General features: G+C 39.8%; 1 protein-coding gene across 1 annotated transcript in view; it reads right to left on the bottom strand.

Annotated features, from left to right (window-relative positions):
* PATJ (PATJ crumbs cell polarity complex component) overlaps positions 1-9528 on the bottom strand; it is a 149839-nt gene extending 140311 nt beyond the window's left edge. Inside the window, exons 1-7 of the mRNA XM_009808349.2 lie at positions 9507-9528; positions 9258-9424; positions 7356-7547; positions 5862-6001; positions 3869-4067; positions 2074-2202; positions 110-293 (exon numbers count right to left, since the gene is read on the bottom strand). Coding sequence (XP_009806651.2) covers positions 110-293; positions 2074-2202; positions 3869-4067; positions 5862-6001; positions 7356-7547; positions 9258-9424; positions 9507-9528 — 1033 coding nt within the window. The remainder of the gene's footprint in view (positions 1-109; positions 294-2073; positions 2203-3868; positions 4068-5861; positions 6002-7355; positions 7548-9257; positions 9425-9506) is intronic.
* Positions 9529-15367: the final 5839 nt, after the last annotated feature.

Raw genomic sequence — 15367 nt, 5'->3', positions numbered from 1 at the left:
ACACTCTGTTCTCCTCCTCCTTTCTGATCACAAGCCACAAACATACTTAACAATGTCATAACTAAATACCAAATACTTACATTTCCATTTTCAAAGGAAGGTAATGTACTGACAGGCCAGCTCACAGGAGCTGGTGGAGTCTCCATAATTTCACACTTTGGGTCTCTTGCAACGGTCATCCTAACAGAATTCCCACAGTTTCTCAGCACTTGGGCAACTTGTTCGCTGGTCATTCCTCGCACATTGGTCCCTCCAATCTGTAAGATGTGATCTCCTGTCTGGAGCCTCCCATCCTTCAAATATAAATAAAATTGCAAAAAATGTTTCCAGTCTATACATAAAATATCTTTTTCATTACAAAATTGAAACTGTGTACAGGCGTCTTCATGGCCAGGAGAGCCAATGCAAGAAAATACCATAAAATTGACCAGCACTGCAACATACTAAATAATTCAAGGAAGCATTTGCACAATTATGCACTGTTTTTCCCACAGTAGTTAACAGTGGTAAATCAACCTTTCCAAAACTGAGTAAGATACACAGGTTGAATAGCACCATTCCTAAGAAATCGGTTACTTTCCTCATTTAGGAGAAAACAGATGATGACAACGTTTTACAATCTCACAGGTTGTTATGTCTTGCTGTTTCATAGAATACTCCTGATCGGATATGGGTTAGAATAAAAAACACAGCATTTTGATTTAAGACTTTCTAGAGTTTATCCTAATACTTCTATATTAACCTGGCAATTCTTTTCTCATATGACTAGCTCCAACTCAAGTGAGTAAATCCACGGAAGGTAACAAGACTCCACACAAACCATTTTTTACATGATAATTATGATTCATGACCTACATCATCATTTCTATTATAAACAAGCATTCATAGAAGCAAATCCTCAGCTGGTATTGATCAGCACAGCTCTACCACCTTAGGTGCATTGATTTATACAGCAATCACAGCAGAGTTATTCCCAGAACTAACTCAAATTCATTTACAAACCCATCCAATTTTAACATGAATATGTGCTCATTATTTCATATTTTCTTAATGTCTCATTCAGCTGAGAATGATGTGGTGAGTTCTTAACTTACATGCTTCATTTGTAGCCAAAACACTTTATTCCTTACAGCAAAACAGGTGTTACACAATAATTAAAAAATACTCATTTATACATGACAGTTTGAGAGGGAGGCAGTCAAGCAAAAGTCAACATTTTCCAGTAAAGCTCTCTGAATCTCCAGTTTTCATTTCCAACCTATACTAGAGGAAGTATCTTAGCCTCCTTTTTTTGTACATTACCGGATCTTGTCTGTCTGCGTTCCCAACCTCAAATATTGTAACTTGTCATGACCAAATTTACATTAAAAATCCAAATCTGTTTTGCTATTGCACGTGTTCTACTCCTGAAGTGTAGCAACACTTAGCACTGAGTCTTTAAAGATCAGCAGTCAAAGGTTGCAAACTGTACCTGTGCAACTTTAAAAGATATCAGTAACGTCAAAAGGCTTTGCACCCATCCTCAGTGTCTCCTTGAACAGGTCAGACCACAAGGCAGGGATTAAAACCCCTTTAAAATGAAACTCATTAAAAACAGGACGTCTTCAATCTATAAACTGAATCTTGCAACACAATTACTTCAATCAGGCAGATTCTCTTGCCTAATTATTTATTTGGAGAGTTTGTTCCTATAGATGTTGCCAAATGTGCCAAATTCTACAGAGGATGTGCAAATCCATTAAGAGTATTTGCCCTCCCCCAGACTGACCAAAGGCTGAAAATATCAAACGTATTGAAAATATTAGAAGGTTAGACAAGTTTTCAGAATTTCTGCATGTTCAACAATGTCATAAAAGCCAAAGCATGTCTGAGAAACAACTTAATTCATATCAGGTGCTGACTTTTTCCTCAATCATACCTTCAACATATTTATTTATGAAGTATATGTTGGCATTCAGACTTTGATGCTATCAGCTTCCTTTTGTTTAAGTATATTAGTTTATTTTAAGACTGTCAAAACCAGTTAATTGTACTTTACAATCAAACAAGACATGACATAATATAACAAATTACCCGATCTGCTAATCCCCCAGGAACAATTGTTCTTACAACTACTCCACTCGACTTTCCTCCTACAATTCCAAAGCCTAATCCTGAACCATCGTTAATCAGCTCAACGTCTTCAACGTGGCCCCAGTGAATCTGCAATTAATAAGAACAGGAGATTTTAATTTCAGTTGATCTTTAATGTTTCCAATTTTCACATGTACCAGGAATGACGAGAATTAATCAGAGCAATTTTCTCTCTCTACCCCACATATTGGGAATCTGTTGGATTTTGTTCAGTCAGCTTCATTTCCTTATAAATACGCAGTGGGACTTCTCATCTGTTTTTAAACATACATTTTGTCCTTCGCTTTCAGGATAACAGGATACTAGGAAAAAGCCTGACTAAGAAAAAACAATTTTAAGATTTTCTTGCCAAAATGAAAACTATCCTTTTAGTTTTTCATAAATCAAGAATACTGCAAACAACAGAGAAAAACAGAGGCAAGGAGCTTGCACTGGCCTAGTTTTCACTTAGCATTGCCCAAATTCTAATTTCTGTTATTTCACTTACACACTGTAAACACCACCAGCACACGCTGAATTAATAGTGCAGTACAATATTCTGCCATACTGAATTGGAAGCATGTTTCTAAGCTACACTGTACCATGACCTTATGTTCTACAAGACAATCTGAAAATAACAAAGCTGTTAAGCAACCCAAACCCAGCCAATGTTTCTGTCAGATTAATATCTCATAGAAACCAAAATGGAGCAAAGTAGGCAGATTTAAGTCTTCGGTGAATAAAGGATTTATTAGCATACTGAAAATCTTTGCCAAAGCCAGTTAAATATCATAAAAGAAGTTTAAAGACCCCCTGTAGAGATATATATTTGTATTTTATTTTGTTAGTCTGTTCAGTGCAGATCTTTCAATGAAAAAGCAGTTAAAGTTTAATTCTTTAAAATTTTCAGTGCAATAAACAATATTGATTATCCACTAAAACCTTCAGATTTCACTAGCTCTGTAATAATCATGAGGGAAATAATTACTGAGAATAAGGAAAAGCACTGCTCTTAACCAGATTTTCATCAAAACCTACTAGCATAATAAATTAAGATTTCAATATTGCAAACCCTGGATTTAGGTGTGCAGTTCGACCAAATTCAGTGAAGCCACCTGGACCATATGGTTTGAACACAGATGGAAGTTCAGCCCTAGCTTATTACATGTCCCAGTGACAATCTCTCCTTCTTCAAGAAAACAAAAGGGTTCACAATCAATGAAATTTGCAGATAAAAAAAAAATCTGATAAATAAACAGGGATTGAGAGGTTCTTTAAAAGATATTTTTTGTTTGTTTTTAAAACAAAGACAAGGCTTTTTGTTTTGAGCAATTTAAGTTTAAATTGGTTGGGATATTTCAAGCAGTGCTCATGATAGGTTATGTTTACACTCTTTTAAGATGTAATCAGAGCATCTTTAATGGCTGAGCACAAGTAGGTTTCAGCTGGGTATACTCATAAAATGCTTTACCCAGCCTATGCTGAACAGACCCTGCTGCTAAGAATATGTTGATCTACTAAAGCTTCTGCTAGCCCATAAAAACCCAGGATCTATTTTATAACAACTTCATGGAGCTTTGCAATGGAAGCCTTACACTTATTGCATGATCAGTCTAAGTGAAATGTCATCACATCGGAAATCTGATTAAAGAAAAAAATCCCTACATGTAAAGCTTGCTAACACAAACACTTACAACCCCGAAAAAATATCCAGCATAGTTCAGAATCTGATTTTGACAGTATTACAACAACTCACAGTCTCAGGTGGATTTATATCACTTAATAAGAGAGCCGAAGTTCTGCTGTTTCCTTGAACTGGCTCCCTAGCAACAACCAGATGTAGAGATCCTGTGGATTGCTGGAGGAGGGCAATAGCGTGCTGATGGGAAATGTTCTGATCCAATGGGGTGCAATTAATGGCCAGTATGTGGTCATTTTCCTTTAGTCTTTGATCCCTTAACAAAACATTAAAAGAAATTTTAAAATGCAGCATAGGGACTTCACAACAGGCTTGTGTAATTTAAATATGAACATGCAAAATACACAGTTATGCAAGGTTAAACATTTATATATTTAAAAAATCTGCTTATTCGACTGTCTTCCACAAAATACAAACTACATGCAATCCACACTGTACTGAATTGCCCAGCCATATTTTGTTCCAACTTTATCATGGTAAAGAAATTTGCTCCATTTTTCCCTTTGCTTCTACTCAAAATTCAATGAAATTCCCTCATCCTTTCTTGAAGATACTGAATTACAGGGCAGAAAAAAATTATTTTTGTAGTTATACAAAGAACTAGGAACTATTCTTCATTATGTTTAGCACTACATGATACTATCTCTACGTACCCACAACTCAGGCTATGATACTGTTTTGTATCATTATTTAATCTAAAGATCGATGAGCTGCATATTTATATTTTTACTCAAAATTTACAGTATCAAACTTCAGACATCAAATTTTCTTCGTTCAACACACAGTTCAACTAACACCTTAAGATAATATAAATTTCACAGTTAATTCACCCTAGCGATGAATTTAGATTTGTGACAGGAGAGAAACCATCACTCATCTCCTTTGTTAAATATTCATTCTGAGCACGAGACCAAACTGTTACATAGACAGACACTGCCTTCAAAGCTCTGTAGGAATCCAAAAAAAGTCGCCAGGAGATCTTGTCTCAGAAGCAAAATGGGAAGCATGCTCGGGAAATTTATAAACTCCGAGACAATAAAACTGCACATCTTAACTAACGCATTTTAAACTTCCTTTTTATCATGCGACGTTTAAGATGTTTCCCAGAAATCACTTTCTTCAAGCACTAACTGTATTTTAGATTCTCTCATCAAAGAAAGTGAGCAGCAGGTCATCAAATCCTGAAGTGAGATATTCACCCTCCTTTGACATCCGGATCAGTCCATCTGTCTCCACTTTGAAAGAGCCTAATATGCTTTTCTTTAAGTGTTCTCTGGTGTGTTCTCTGTGGGCCCATAGCCATTATCATTCCAACCTCTCCCCACTCTTTTTGTCATCCTGTGTTGGCACTTCCTGACATGTGTTATTTAAAAAGTGACACCAATGACTTGAAATCTAGACACATTTTCTTGAAACATAATTCCAAGCACTGCATTTGTCTCATGCCAGCTCTTGTGGTTTTACAATCACATTTTATTTTTAAAGGATTGCTCTGTCTTTTGTTGTTGGGTGAAAACCCACAGACAATACGGGAAGAAACTGCCTGAAGCCTTGATTCTATGATGACATCTGTGCAGGGATCTGTCGGGAGGACTGGATCTAAATTTACACAGGAAACAAACAGTAAAACCAACTATAAATAGGGCATTGTCATAGGCACATAAATAAAGAAACGAGGGGGGGGGGGAAATATCTTTCAGGAACACAATGCATAAAAATTCAAAATGGAGGCTAATTTTTATTTTCCTTGTATTCTTTTCTGAGTTCTCTTTTGTTTTTTAATCAGTACTCAAGATTCTCTTCAGTGAGTCATGATTTCTGGAAATTCCATTTATGAATGGCTCGGATATTTAAAACTCATCTGAAAATCTGATCCTCAAAACATGAGTCCATTTAGTTGAAAAGCCAGAATTCAAGATACCTCCAACAAAATATCCCACCAGATAACCCGGACAAACGTGTTAATCTGATAGAGTTTTCAACGTGAAAGTCGTGACTTTTCCCTTCATGGAAATACTGCAATTTTCCAATACAATTATAAAGATCTCACCTGTCAGCTATGCTTCCTGGCTGGACTTCCTTGACAAAGATACCAACTTCTCCTAAGCTGTGATTTTTAAGGGCAACCACACTAAATCCAAGACCTCCAACAGAAGGCTTTTCAATCTTTATTGATTCTATTTGTCTCCCCTAATAAAACAGAAAAAATTGATTTACTAATTTTTAATGCAATAGAATGAGCTAGTTTAAAATTTATGAACACCGGGAGAATTATTCTCCTCCTAAAACTAAACAAAGGCAAAATACTGAATATGTTATTTCTATAAAAGCTCCTCCATTTATTATTTTTAATATAGCAGAGTATTGGATATGCAAGCACTCTGAGGTTCTGAAACCTCAGGGAATTTAAGAGCTGCTTTCACACTTCATTCACATTATGAGATGAATTCCAAACTGGATGAAAACTATGAACGAAGTGCTGTCTAGAGCAATATATTTGGGATTTCTGGAAATGCTGCATAGCTAAACTAAATTACTTGTCTTTTGGCTCCCCTTGCTTTTAATGCTGATTTTTAGGTATGCGTTCAAAAGATTGCAGCTTTTAAATAAAGAAATTAATTTCCTTCCCCTCCCTGCAACTTCACACTTACTGCTAAAAAAAGTTTGCTTTTGTGACTGCCTGCTTTTCAGTTCTAAGACAAGATTTCTGGGGTTGTTTACTGGGAAATATTACTTAGAGAATGCACTGCTATCACAGCTGTTTTATCCAAAATAATGTGCAGTCTTTACTGCTAAATCTTTTATCTGATGAGTTAATGACACACTAATGAGAAGAGTTATGCTCAAAATATTACAGCTACATTAAGGTAGTCAATTAGCAACAGTTACTTAATATAGAAAGGCATGACTAACCAATTAAATTAATGGTTCAAAGTAACACAGAACAATACATTTGTGGTATAAATGCCAATCCCACGCGGGTGGATGTCTGCACCTGTACAACTTCCATAAGCATCTGGTACATGCTACATCACTTGTTAAAGAAATCAGCATCTGTCTGGCAAAGTTAAGACATACTAAATGAAGAGTTAAATAAAATATTACATGCCAATTCTTTTAATCATTTGCACTGTTCATGTATTAACAAAGTTGGTACATTTCCAACTTAAAATGTACTTAATAAAACAAGTCTCTCCATCAAAACAAGTTTCTACAGAAAATGTCCATTTTCAATTGTCGTCAAATACCAAAAAAGTTTTCTGGCAACTGAAATTTCTTTTCTACATTGGTGTGTTTGGTAGAAAGTAAGACAAAACAACTGGCAAAGAAAAAAAAACCACCACCAAACCACCTTCCATTGCAGACGTTATCTTTCACAGGGAAAAGTTATCCTCAGCACTTCTACTCTCTTGCTGGCTAGGAGGCACCACACTCCCCGATAGGCAACAAAACAGCATGTTTGAAAATGTACTCCAAAAGCCTGCAAGAAAAAGTTTGACATTAAAGGAAAATAAGTTAGGTTCACTAAACCTGAGAGCCTTACCTTTGCCATCTGTTGGATGATTGCATTAAATTCATTAACTCCCAGGTTTGGAGTGAAGGCAGATGCTTTGGGTTCAGGTGAACTGCAAGGTGTATACACGCTCCCAGCAGCAACCGATTTGTCAGCAAACACTAGTAGCCCTCTCTTCGTAAAATCAAAATCTACTGAACGGTCAGGAGGCATATAATTGAGCTGAAAATGAACAAAGATGTAGAAAAACTATTAAAAACAAAAGAAGAGATTTCTACATATACCATCTTGTGTGAAGACTGCCAAAGAAGCAAGCATACATATGTTCGTATATGCCTATTCACACAAAAATACTCACCTCTATAAATTAGGCAATGTTAATATAGAAGCTCAAACCAAGCTACCATGTCAAGTTTAAACTGTTTTTCAGAAGAAGTTCTCTGAATGTTTCAGCTGTGTTTCTACTCCACTCATTTTCTCCAGTTTTTCCATTCTGCTTCCCTGCCTGTGCCTATTATCCCCTTTTCACCCTGATATTCCAGAAATAACACATGCAAAAGCAACAACATTAAAGAGGCACTCAAGCACTGTTGCAACTGTCAGGCAAACCTAGACAATTTTGGCACAAGAATCCAAATTTTTTTAAAAGTCACTTAGTCACTCAGGAGCCAAAGGCCTAGTCTGTATTATGTCCTCCCCAGAGAGAACCTAAGGTACAAACTACCATTGAGCCTGTTATTGCTAGAACTTGCAGTTCAATGTCTAGTCCTGATAGATAATGAAAAAATGCAAAAATATTCCCAGTGCAACATAGTAAACTGAGAAATTCCATCCTGAAGGAAACTGCTCTTGAGGGACATACTTAAAAAGAATTTCAAGAAAACCAAAGTTTCCTAGATAGGATAATTCTGACCATTCTGGAAATAAATCCATTATGTTGCAGTCACAAAGCATGATCTTAGCTGTATTTGCATTTTCATACATTTTTAATAGCTTGCAAACATACATGCAAGCTTTGGAAGGAAGGAACAGGAACAGATGCAGCACCTATGTGAACATGGGAAGAAGGGAGAATGAATGGCACAACCACTACCATGCCACCCAGGCAGGAACACGTGCAATACATTTGGTGATGCAGCAAGGTGGCCTCGTCCCCTGACACCCACCCTCTGTATCTGCAGCTGTGCGGGTGCAGTAACAGCGGAGACAGGGATTGCTGCTGCTGCTAAGAGTGTGCCAAGTTAGTCCCTGATTTTAAGTTTGCATGCCTGACTCTGCTAACTGCACGGTGAGACCTGTTCATGCAGATGTGTCACTGACACCCATATCCACAAGATCTAAGAGACAGCTGGAGTTATAAACCAATCCACACAAGTTCCTTCCACTGCTGGAACCAGGCCATTTTAAAGCTAGCTTGGGTACGTCCCCATCAGAGCTTGGCAAATCTTCAGGGGTGGTTTTCTAGACTATATTTCCCAAAACAGGTTGACTATTCTTGTACAAGTCAACAGGAACTAAGTGATGATGTCTTTTAAGGAGGAAAGATGCTGCCAGTTAGCTGATAAACACTATTTAGCTTCTGTGAAAAACAAAGGATCCCAGTTCCAACTGTATTCAGAACTCAAAGTACTAGAGCTGATGTCCTTTGCAGATGCTTTTCTCCAACTGATGCGGTTCTCAACGCCTGCCTCTTCTGCATCCCTTTCAAAGCACGTTGCCCCATGACCTGTTTGTTGCGATACCGCTTCTCATTTCAGTAGTGACTCTGCAGATACTAGCTTGAACAAAAAAAAAAAAATCCCAACATTCACTCACACCAAGTTACAGCTTACTAATGAGAGGGCCCTCATTAACACACGCCTACATACCCTGTTTTAAGTCCCAAGTTCACTATAGTTATCATCACACCAACACTTGTAATTTTACACTCACTTGTTCCTTCAGTTGCTTGATGGATTGCTGGAGGGTCAGTATCTGGTTAAACAAAGGGCTCCTGAGCGTGTTACGCAAAACAGTCAGGTTTTCATTATGTTGGGAGTCTCTTCTCTCACGCAGTTTTGCTTGCAGACGATCAAGGACCTGCAGCACCTGCTGTTTATCTGCACCACAAAGTAGTACATGTTAGGAACAGAGCTTCATTTCTCACTGCTTAACAAAAGTAATCACTTGCAGACTACGTACCTGCAGCAGTATTTTCAGGCATGTTGAAGGGTATTTTTGGAATTACTCAGAATAACCTAGATGAGGTTAAAAAAAACCCCAAATTAATAATTTACATATCTGAGCAGAATGCTAACAGATACACAGTCAATAAATGCAATAATAAAATACTAAGCTAACTGTAACAAATTTAATAAAAAATACTACTACTCCCTGTTGCTTACCCCAAGTATTCAACAAAGCTCTCAATATAGCTAGTTGCACTGCAGCCTCAACACATAAAAAAAAAAAATCTTTCCTTGTTCTGTGTGCTTTTCCTTTCACACAGAGGAAGGAATATGAACAACTCTTTAAAATATGAGTAAAAATGCAGGTTATAAAAACAAATACTGGCCAAGAAAACTGAGAGCGCTATGTTCAACCAAATTATTTTGAATATGGACATTAAAGTTGGGATCTGTTCAAATATACATACAGTTAAAATCTTCCTATTATCTAGAAGGTACTTTCCTCTTGATTACTTCAACTATTTGTGGACAGTATTCTTATCATGATAGCTCTGCCCTGCCATATGGCAATATAGGTGAAAGCTTGCATCTTCCTATAAAACAATGACGTTCCCTCCACTCATGAGACAGGATAACATTATGGCCTAAAATTGGCCAAATCAATCCCTAGTCCAAAACGTTCCTAAGGGAGGTTAGTTCTAATCACAGCCGTGGTGCTGAACAGGTGAAAGAAGCTCGTTCCCTTCTCTTACACGAGCTTGCCTTTCTCTTTTCTGTGTACATGACAAGCTTCGAAGGAACAGAATATCCTTTATCACGCTCCTCTACAGTGCCAAACAGAACAGGTCTCCAACTGGGGCTGAGGCCTAGATGGCAGTATAAAAACAACAGACTTGCAATTAGCAGCGATGATAAATTTGTACCCTTACTTGCATATTATTATGTTGATGCGGAGCCTGTCATTCTGAAATCTATCAAGGCAGATATACCAAAACATACACAAGAAACAAGACTTGTTCACTTAGTACAAGCTCCTCTGAAAGAAGTCAGCCATTTAATAGCACAATTTACATAATTTTAACTCTACTCAGTATATAACTGTGTAATTTCAGAATAATATACTTGGAATTATTTTGGAACAAAAATAGCCATAAATAGATAAAAAAAAATCCTCTATATTTACTTTTTAATCTTGCAATTCAAGAGTAGAAAGGGTGATATGCATCTGAATGTAATACCAGGGTAAGAATATCCCAGGGGCTCTCTCCCAGCAGGACCTCTGATCCTTTCAGCTCTGCCTCTGATGCTGTGTGTGCTCACACTGAAAACATCTTGAGTTCTGGGGGGACACTGTTATATTTAACAGAATATTAAGTATGCAGGTGAATAGCTTCTCTTCTCCTGAAGAGTCAGATTAAGCTGATTTACCTAATGAAAAAAGAAAAGAAAAGTGGAGGTGTGCCACAAACCACAATTTCAGATTTATGCACCCTTTACTGTATCTGAGCAGCTTTGGCTCCTGGAGGAATTCCTGCAGAACTCGGTGGGTTTGCGTGGTTTCCACCCAGGGCCAAGCAAAATGAGTTGCTTTGCGAGACTATTAACAGATTTAGGAGGTCATCTTAAATCAAACTCATAGAAAGAGTTGAAGCAGCAAACCCATACAACCCCTGAAAGATTTTCAGGAATGCATCTGAACTTTTGTAAGTGCTGCAGCTTTATTTTCTTTTCCATTCGAAATAAAACACTTCTAAGAGCACAGCAGCCTTTGATTCTGTGCTGAGATCCGATTCTGAAGAGCAGATGAAAATACCATTTCCTTATACATTCCTGAGTCTTCATCTAAATCAAAAAGACAAAACTTAACCTCCTTGACTAAAAATATTGCATGAGTCTTAACAAAACAGGACAAAGAATATGGAAATTTGTTCTTTCTTCCCAATTTAACTTGCCTCCATTCACTTCCCTCATCTGTTTTTCTACCTCGCATCAGCGGTTAAAAGAGGAAAAAAAAACACCTTACAGCAAGAGAACGGACATCAGAAAGGGATGCAAAATAACTTCTATGAGGGAAAGTGGCCTGAAACACCTTTAAACCAGCAGCAGGGTGAAGAAAAGATTAAACCCAGAAAAGAAATCCAGCATGGCCGGAAATAATGCTGACTTGACAACACCATGCCCATCTAATAGCTGAAGCCAAGAGGCTGGTCCAGCTCTCCAGCCCTTTCATGCATTTTGTTCTTCCCTTTCCAGCTGCGCTTGCACTCATTCATCTGATCCCATAGTGAGCTGGAACAGGGAGCTAAACACACAGAAAAAACCTTCACATTTTGGTAGGGTGAGCTTTTTGCCCAGTTAGCTCTCAACTGCCAGTGCTGGCACGCAGGAGAGGGGCGAGAAGTGCCGGGGAAGCGGGACCACACCTTGCAGCAGCAGTAGCTAGCGGTTGCAGCAGTTCAGCTGCACTGGCAAACTGCACCATGAGAAATAGCCTGCGTCATTCAAAAACAGCCTCAAAGTGCCGCGCTGACAGTCTTCAAGATTAATCTTTTTTCCATTACAGCGGGTGTAACAATAGCAATTATGACGATGGGTACAGATCCAAGGAAGAAAAATGTAGGTAAGAGATCTAGGCAGAAGTCGCCTGGAGAAGGAGGTGCAAAAGAAGGGGGGGAAAAAAAGATTAAAGAAATTTCAGCTTCCTGCTTGAGCTGCTCCGAAGCGTTGCTAAGAGCCACCACAGACCACTCTGTGCCGGTGGACACTGAAGTGGACCTCAGGTACAGTTCATATAACAGTTCAGGTTTAGACAGCACATTGGGATTCCTCATGATCAAAGCTGGCCTCCAGCCAGCTTGCAATGGTTTTTAATGATTTTTTTGGTGCAGTATGTTAAAGCTACCCGCAGTATTTCTTTCTTCTCCTTTCTTTCATAAAAAGAGAGTGTGTTATATTTTAAAGTAAACAGCTCCTTCTGGTGTGAGGGGATCCCTGAAAATATAAAGTAATTTAAAGTTTTCAAGTAACGTATTATTGAGGACAGGTGTCTAAGACTGGCTTTTGGGCACCAGAGAAACACACAACTCCATATACTATTGAGCTGTTTATGTTTGGGGACCCAAACAGCTTATCGTTAAACAATTTCCAAACACTGATGCTAAGTCCAAGCAGTGTCAACAGACAGTTGCCAAATTAGGAGGTCCGTTCCTAGGCGATAATTTTGAAGAGTGATCCGAAACACTTTGGTTTGTCTTGTTAAAACCAGTTCATCCACTCCACATTCAATTTCCTTAGCTCCATTCTCTGATTTCTGCAGCCACTTATTTATCTTATTGGTAGACAAAACTGCAAACCTCAGTTCAAAATTTATGTCACAACTCCCAATATAACTGTAAAATCATTGAGAAAATAATGAATTTCAGAAACTTTAGCGTTTTCAAACACCAGAAAAAAAGGCCACACTCCAGCACAGCATGCATCTGGGTTTTTACTGTCTTCACTTTTGAGAGCTGAACTCAACGCATCATAGGGAGCGGGAAAGTTTCATAAGGTTTTGTATGAAATCCTAAGACTTGGATCTTCTTCAAAAGCAGACTATGAAAAAAGGAATTCCCCCATGCTGATGCCAGCAGAGGTCATCAGAAGAGCTGAAAGGTTTAAGTCTTCCATTGCCATCACCCCCCTGCCAGACGCCTGCCACTTGCACAGAGACACGGGGTGCTCAACCCCGGCACATCCCAGAGCCAGAGGGGAACACGACACCCCTGGCAGTGACCTTGACAAGCACCCGCCCTCCGCAAAGGGCTGCTGAAAGACAAGAATAAGGGGTTTCCTGCTGGGGTCTGGAGGAGGACAGTGTTTAGCCAACAGAGATTCTTCCGCCCGTTTCTCCCCACCCACCTAACAACTACAACCGCTTCTGCCCCACATCCTTCAACTTGGCCTCCAACAACTTATGTCCTTCCAGGAGATGCGCCTGCAGGGAAAGTCCTGCCTCATGGGAGGCTCTCCCGGCTCGGCATGGGTGTACCCATTTGGGACATTAAACCCCAAAGTCCTTAATGCACAAGTGCTAACTGCTGCTGTTTTTCAAAAGCTTCTAGCACAGCCAATCTGAGCAGCCTGCCACGGGAACAGCCAAGGGTACATCCCAATCCAAAGTCACCTTTCTGCACTATTGCGGTTGTAATTTTTCCTGGCCCCGTCATCAGGAGTGACTGAAACACTGCATGTCATTGTCTTCATCAGAGAGATCTCTGACTTGGAAAATTTCAACCCAAAGAGTTTAAAATTTGATAAAGGCAAAAGAAAGGGAAAACAGCATTTGTTAGTGTGATCTTGATCCTAAATTCTCCTAACACAGCATCACCTGGAACTTCAGATATTGAAGATTATATCGTTTACACACCATCAAGCAACTATGTAGTGTGAAAAAACAACACTATTTAACACGTATTTTGCTGTCTTGCACATTATGCTCAGTTTTCCATTGTGGTAACGTACAGAAGAATTCAGTCCAACCAAGCTTAGCACGCACACACCTTCCAGATGAAACCACCAAAAACCTGCTGTTCTGTGTAATGCTGCAGTATTTATAAAAAGTGCTATAGAGCACGTGCTGACTGCTCCAGGCACTTGAAAGAGGGAAACAACCAAAGAGTGCCGTGAGTACCTAAACACAAATACACCACACATCTCCCGGGTGAAGCAGGGCAAAGCTAAATATTGTTAAATACCAAAAAATTACTCCATGGGCAAACTGAGTGTGTCCTGTTGTTACATACGATTAGTGACCACAAGATGAGGAAAACAAAAAACCACCACCCTGCACCTGTGATTACCAGTCTCCATGTAGATCAAGAGGAGCCTTAGTCACTCTCAAGGCATGCTAACTTGGAACAAGCAGAACCTGAATTCCCACGGACTGCAGCCTCCAGGGAAGTGCCAGTGTGGGTTCTCCGATGTCTAATAGAAGGGTGAGCTCACGCCAAAGCCATTCTCCATGGAGCAATAACGTGGTCTCAGAAACCTATTCTCACAAAGCTTGAGGAAAGTTTGTTTCTGATAGCTAAATATTGTCATATTCTACCGAAATTAGCCAATAAATTCTAGAATTACTACGATGACATTGTATGTGATTAACAAATCACTTCACAGGGGAGGAAAGTTGTTAGACCTGGAACCATACTGAACTGCTAAGCTTCAAAAATTTACAAGGAACGTGAAGGAACTGTTTTCCTATTAATCAACCCCTAAATAAAGAAAAAACCTACTTTGTTAAGAATCTCTGACTTGACAGGCACTGACGGAACGTGTTGCAAACAGTGCGATACTTCCCTAGCGCCTCCCTTCCTCGCCATGACACAGCCTCTCCCAGCAATGGAGACTGTTTGCACAACACCATGGCACTAAGATGACTCCTGCGTCCCGGAACGCCTTCGCCCGCCATCAGGAGCCAGGCAGCTCTCCCCAGCCTTTACCGGGGGTGTCAAGGAGCCGCTGACACCCCCAGTGCACGAAGCCTAAAGGACCTCCGAGGTGGGAGTCTCCGGCCAAGTCCAGGCCGGTATCCTGACCATGGCAGCGTTCACACCGAGATACGGGTCAGGCGCTGAGGAAGCGAGGAGACAGTAGGAAACGCTCCTCCAAGGGTCTATGCCACAACCAAGCGCTAGCGCCGGGCAGAGCCTCGGTGTCAGACGCGGGAATTAGATCCCTCCAGAGGAGCCCTCACAACAAGCTGACTCTACCTGCCAGGAGAGACGCCCCCTCCCTAAAGCCACACCTGCCGGCTCCCGCGGCGTCGAGGGCAGCGAGGCCTCCCCTCAGGGGCACGCCGGCCGGCCCAGAGCCGCCCTCCGCCCTTCCCCGGCG

The sequence above is a fragment of the Gavia stellata genome, chromosome 10 (assembly GCF_030936135.1).
Source record: "Gavia stellata isolate bGavSte3 chromosome 10, bGavSte3.hap2, whole genome shotgun sequence".
Taxonomy (NCBI): Eukaryota; Metazoa; Chordata; class Aves; order Gaviiformes; family Gaviidae; genus Gavia; species Gavia stellata.
Note: the sequence above shows the minus strand (reverse complement) of the source record. Positions and strands in the feature narration are given on the sequence as shown.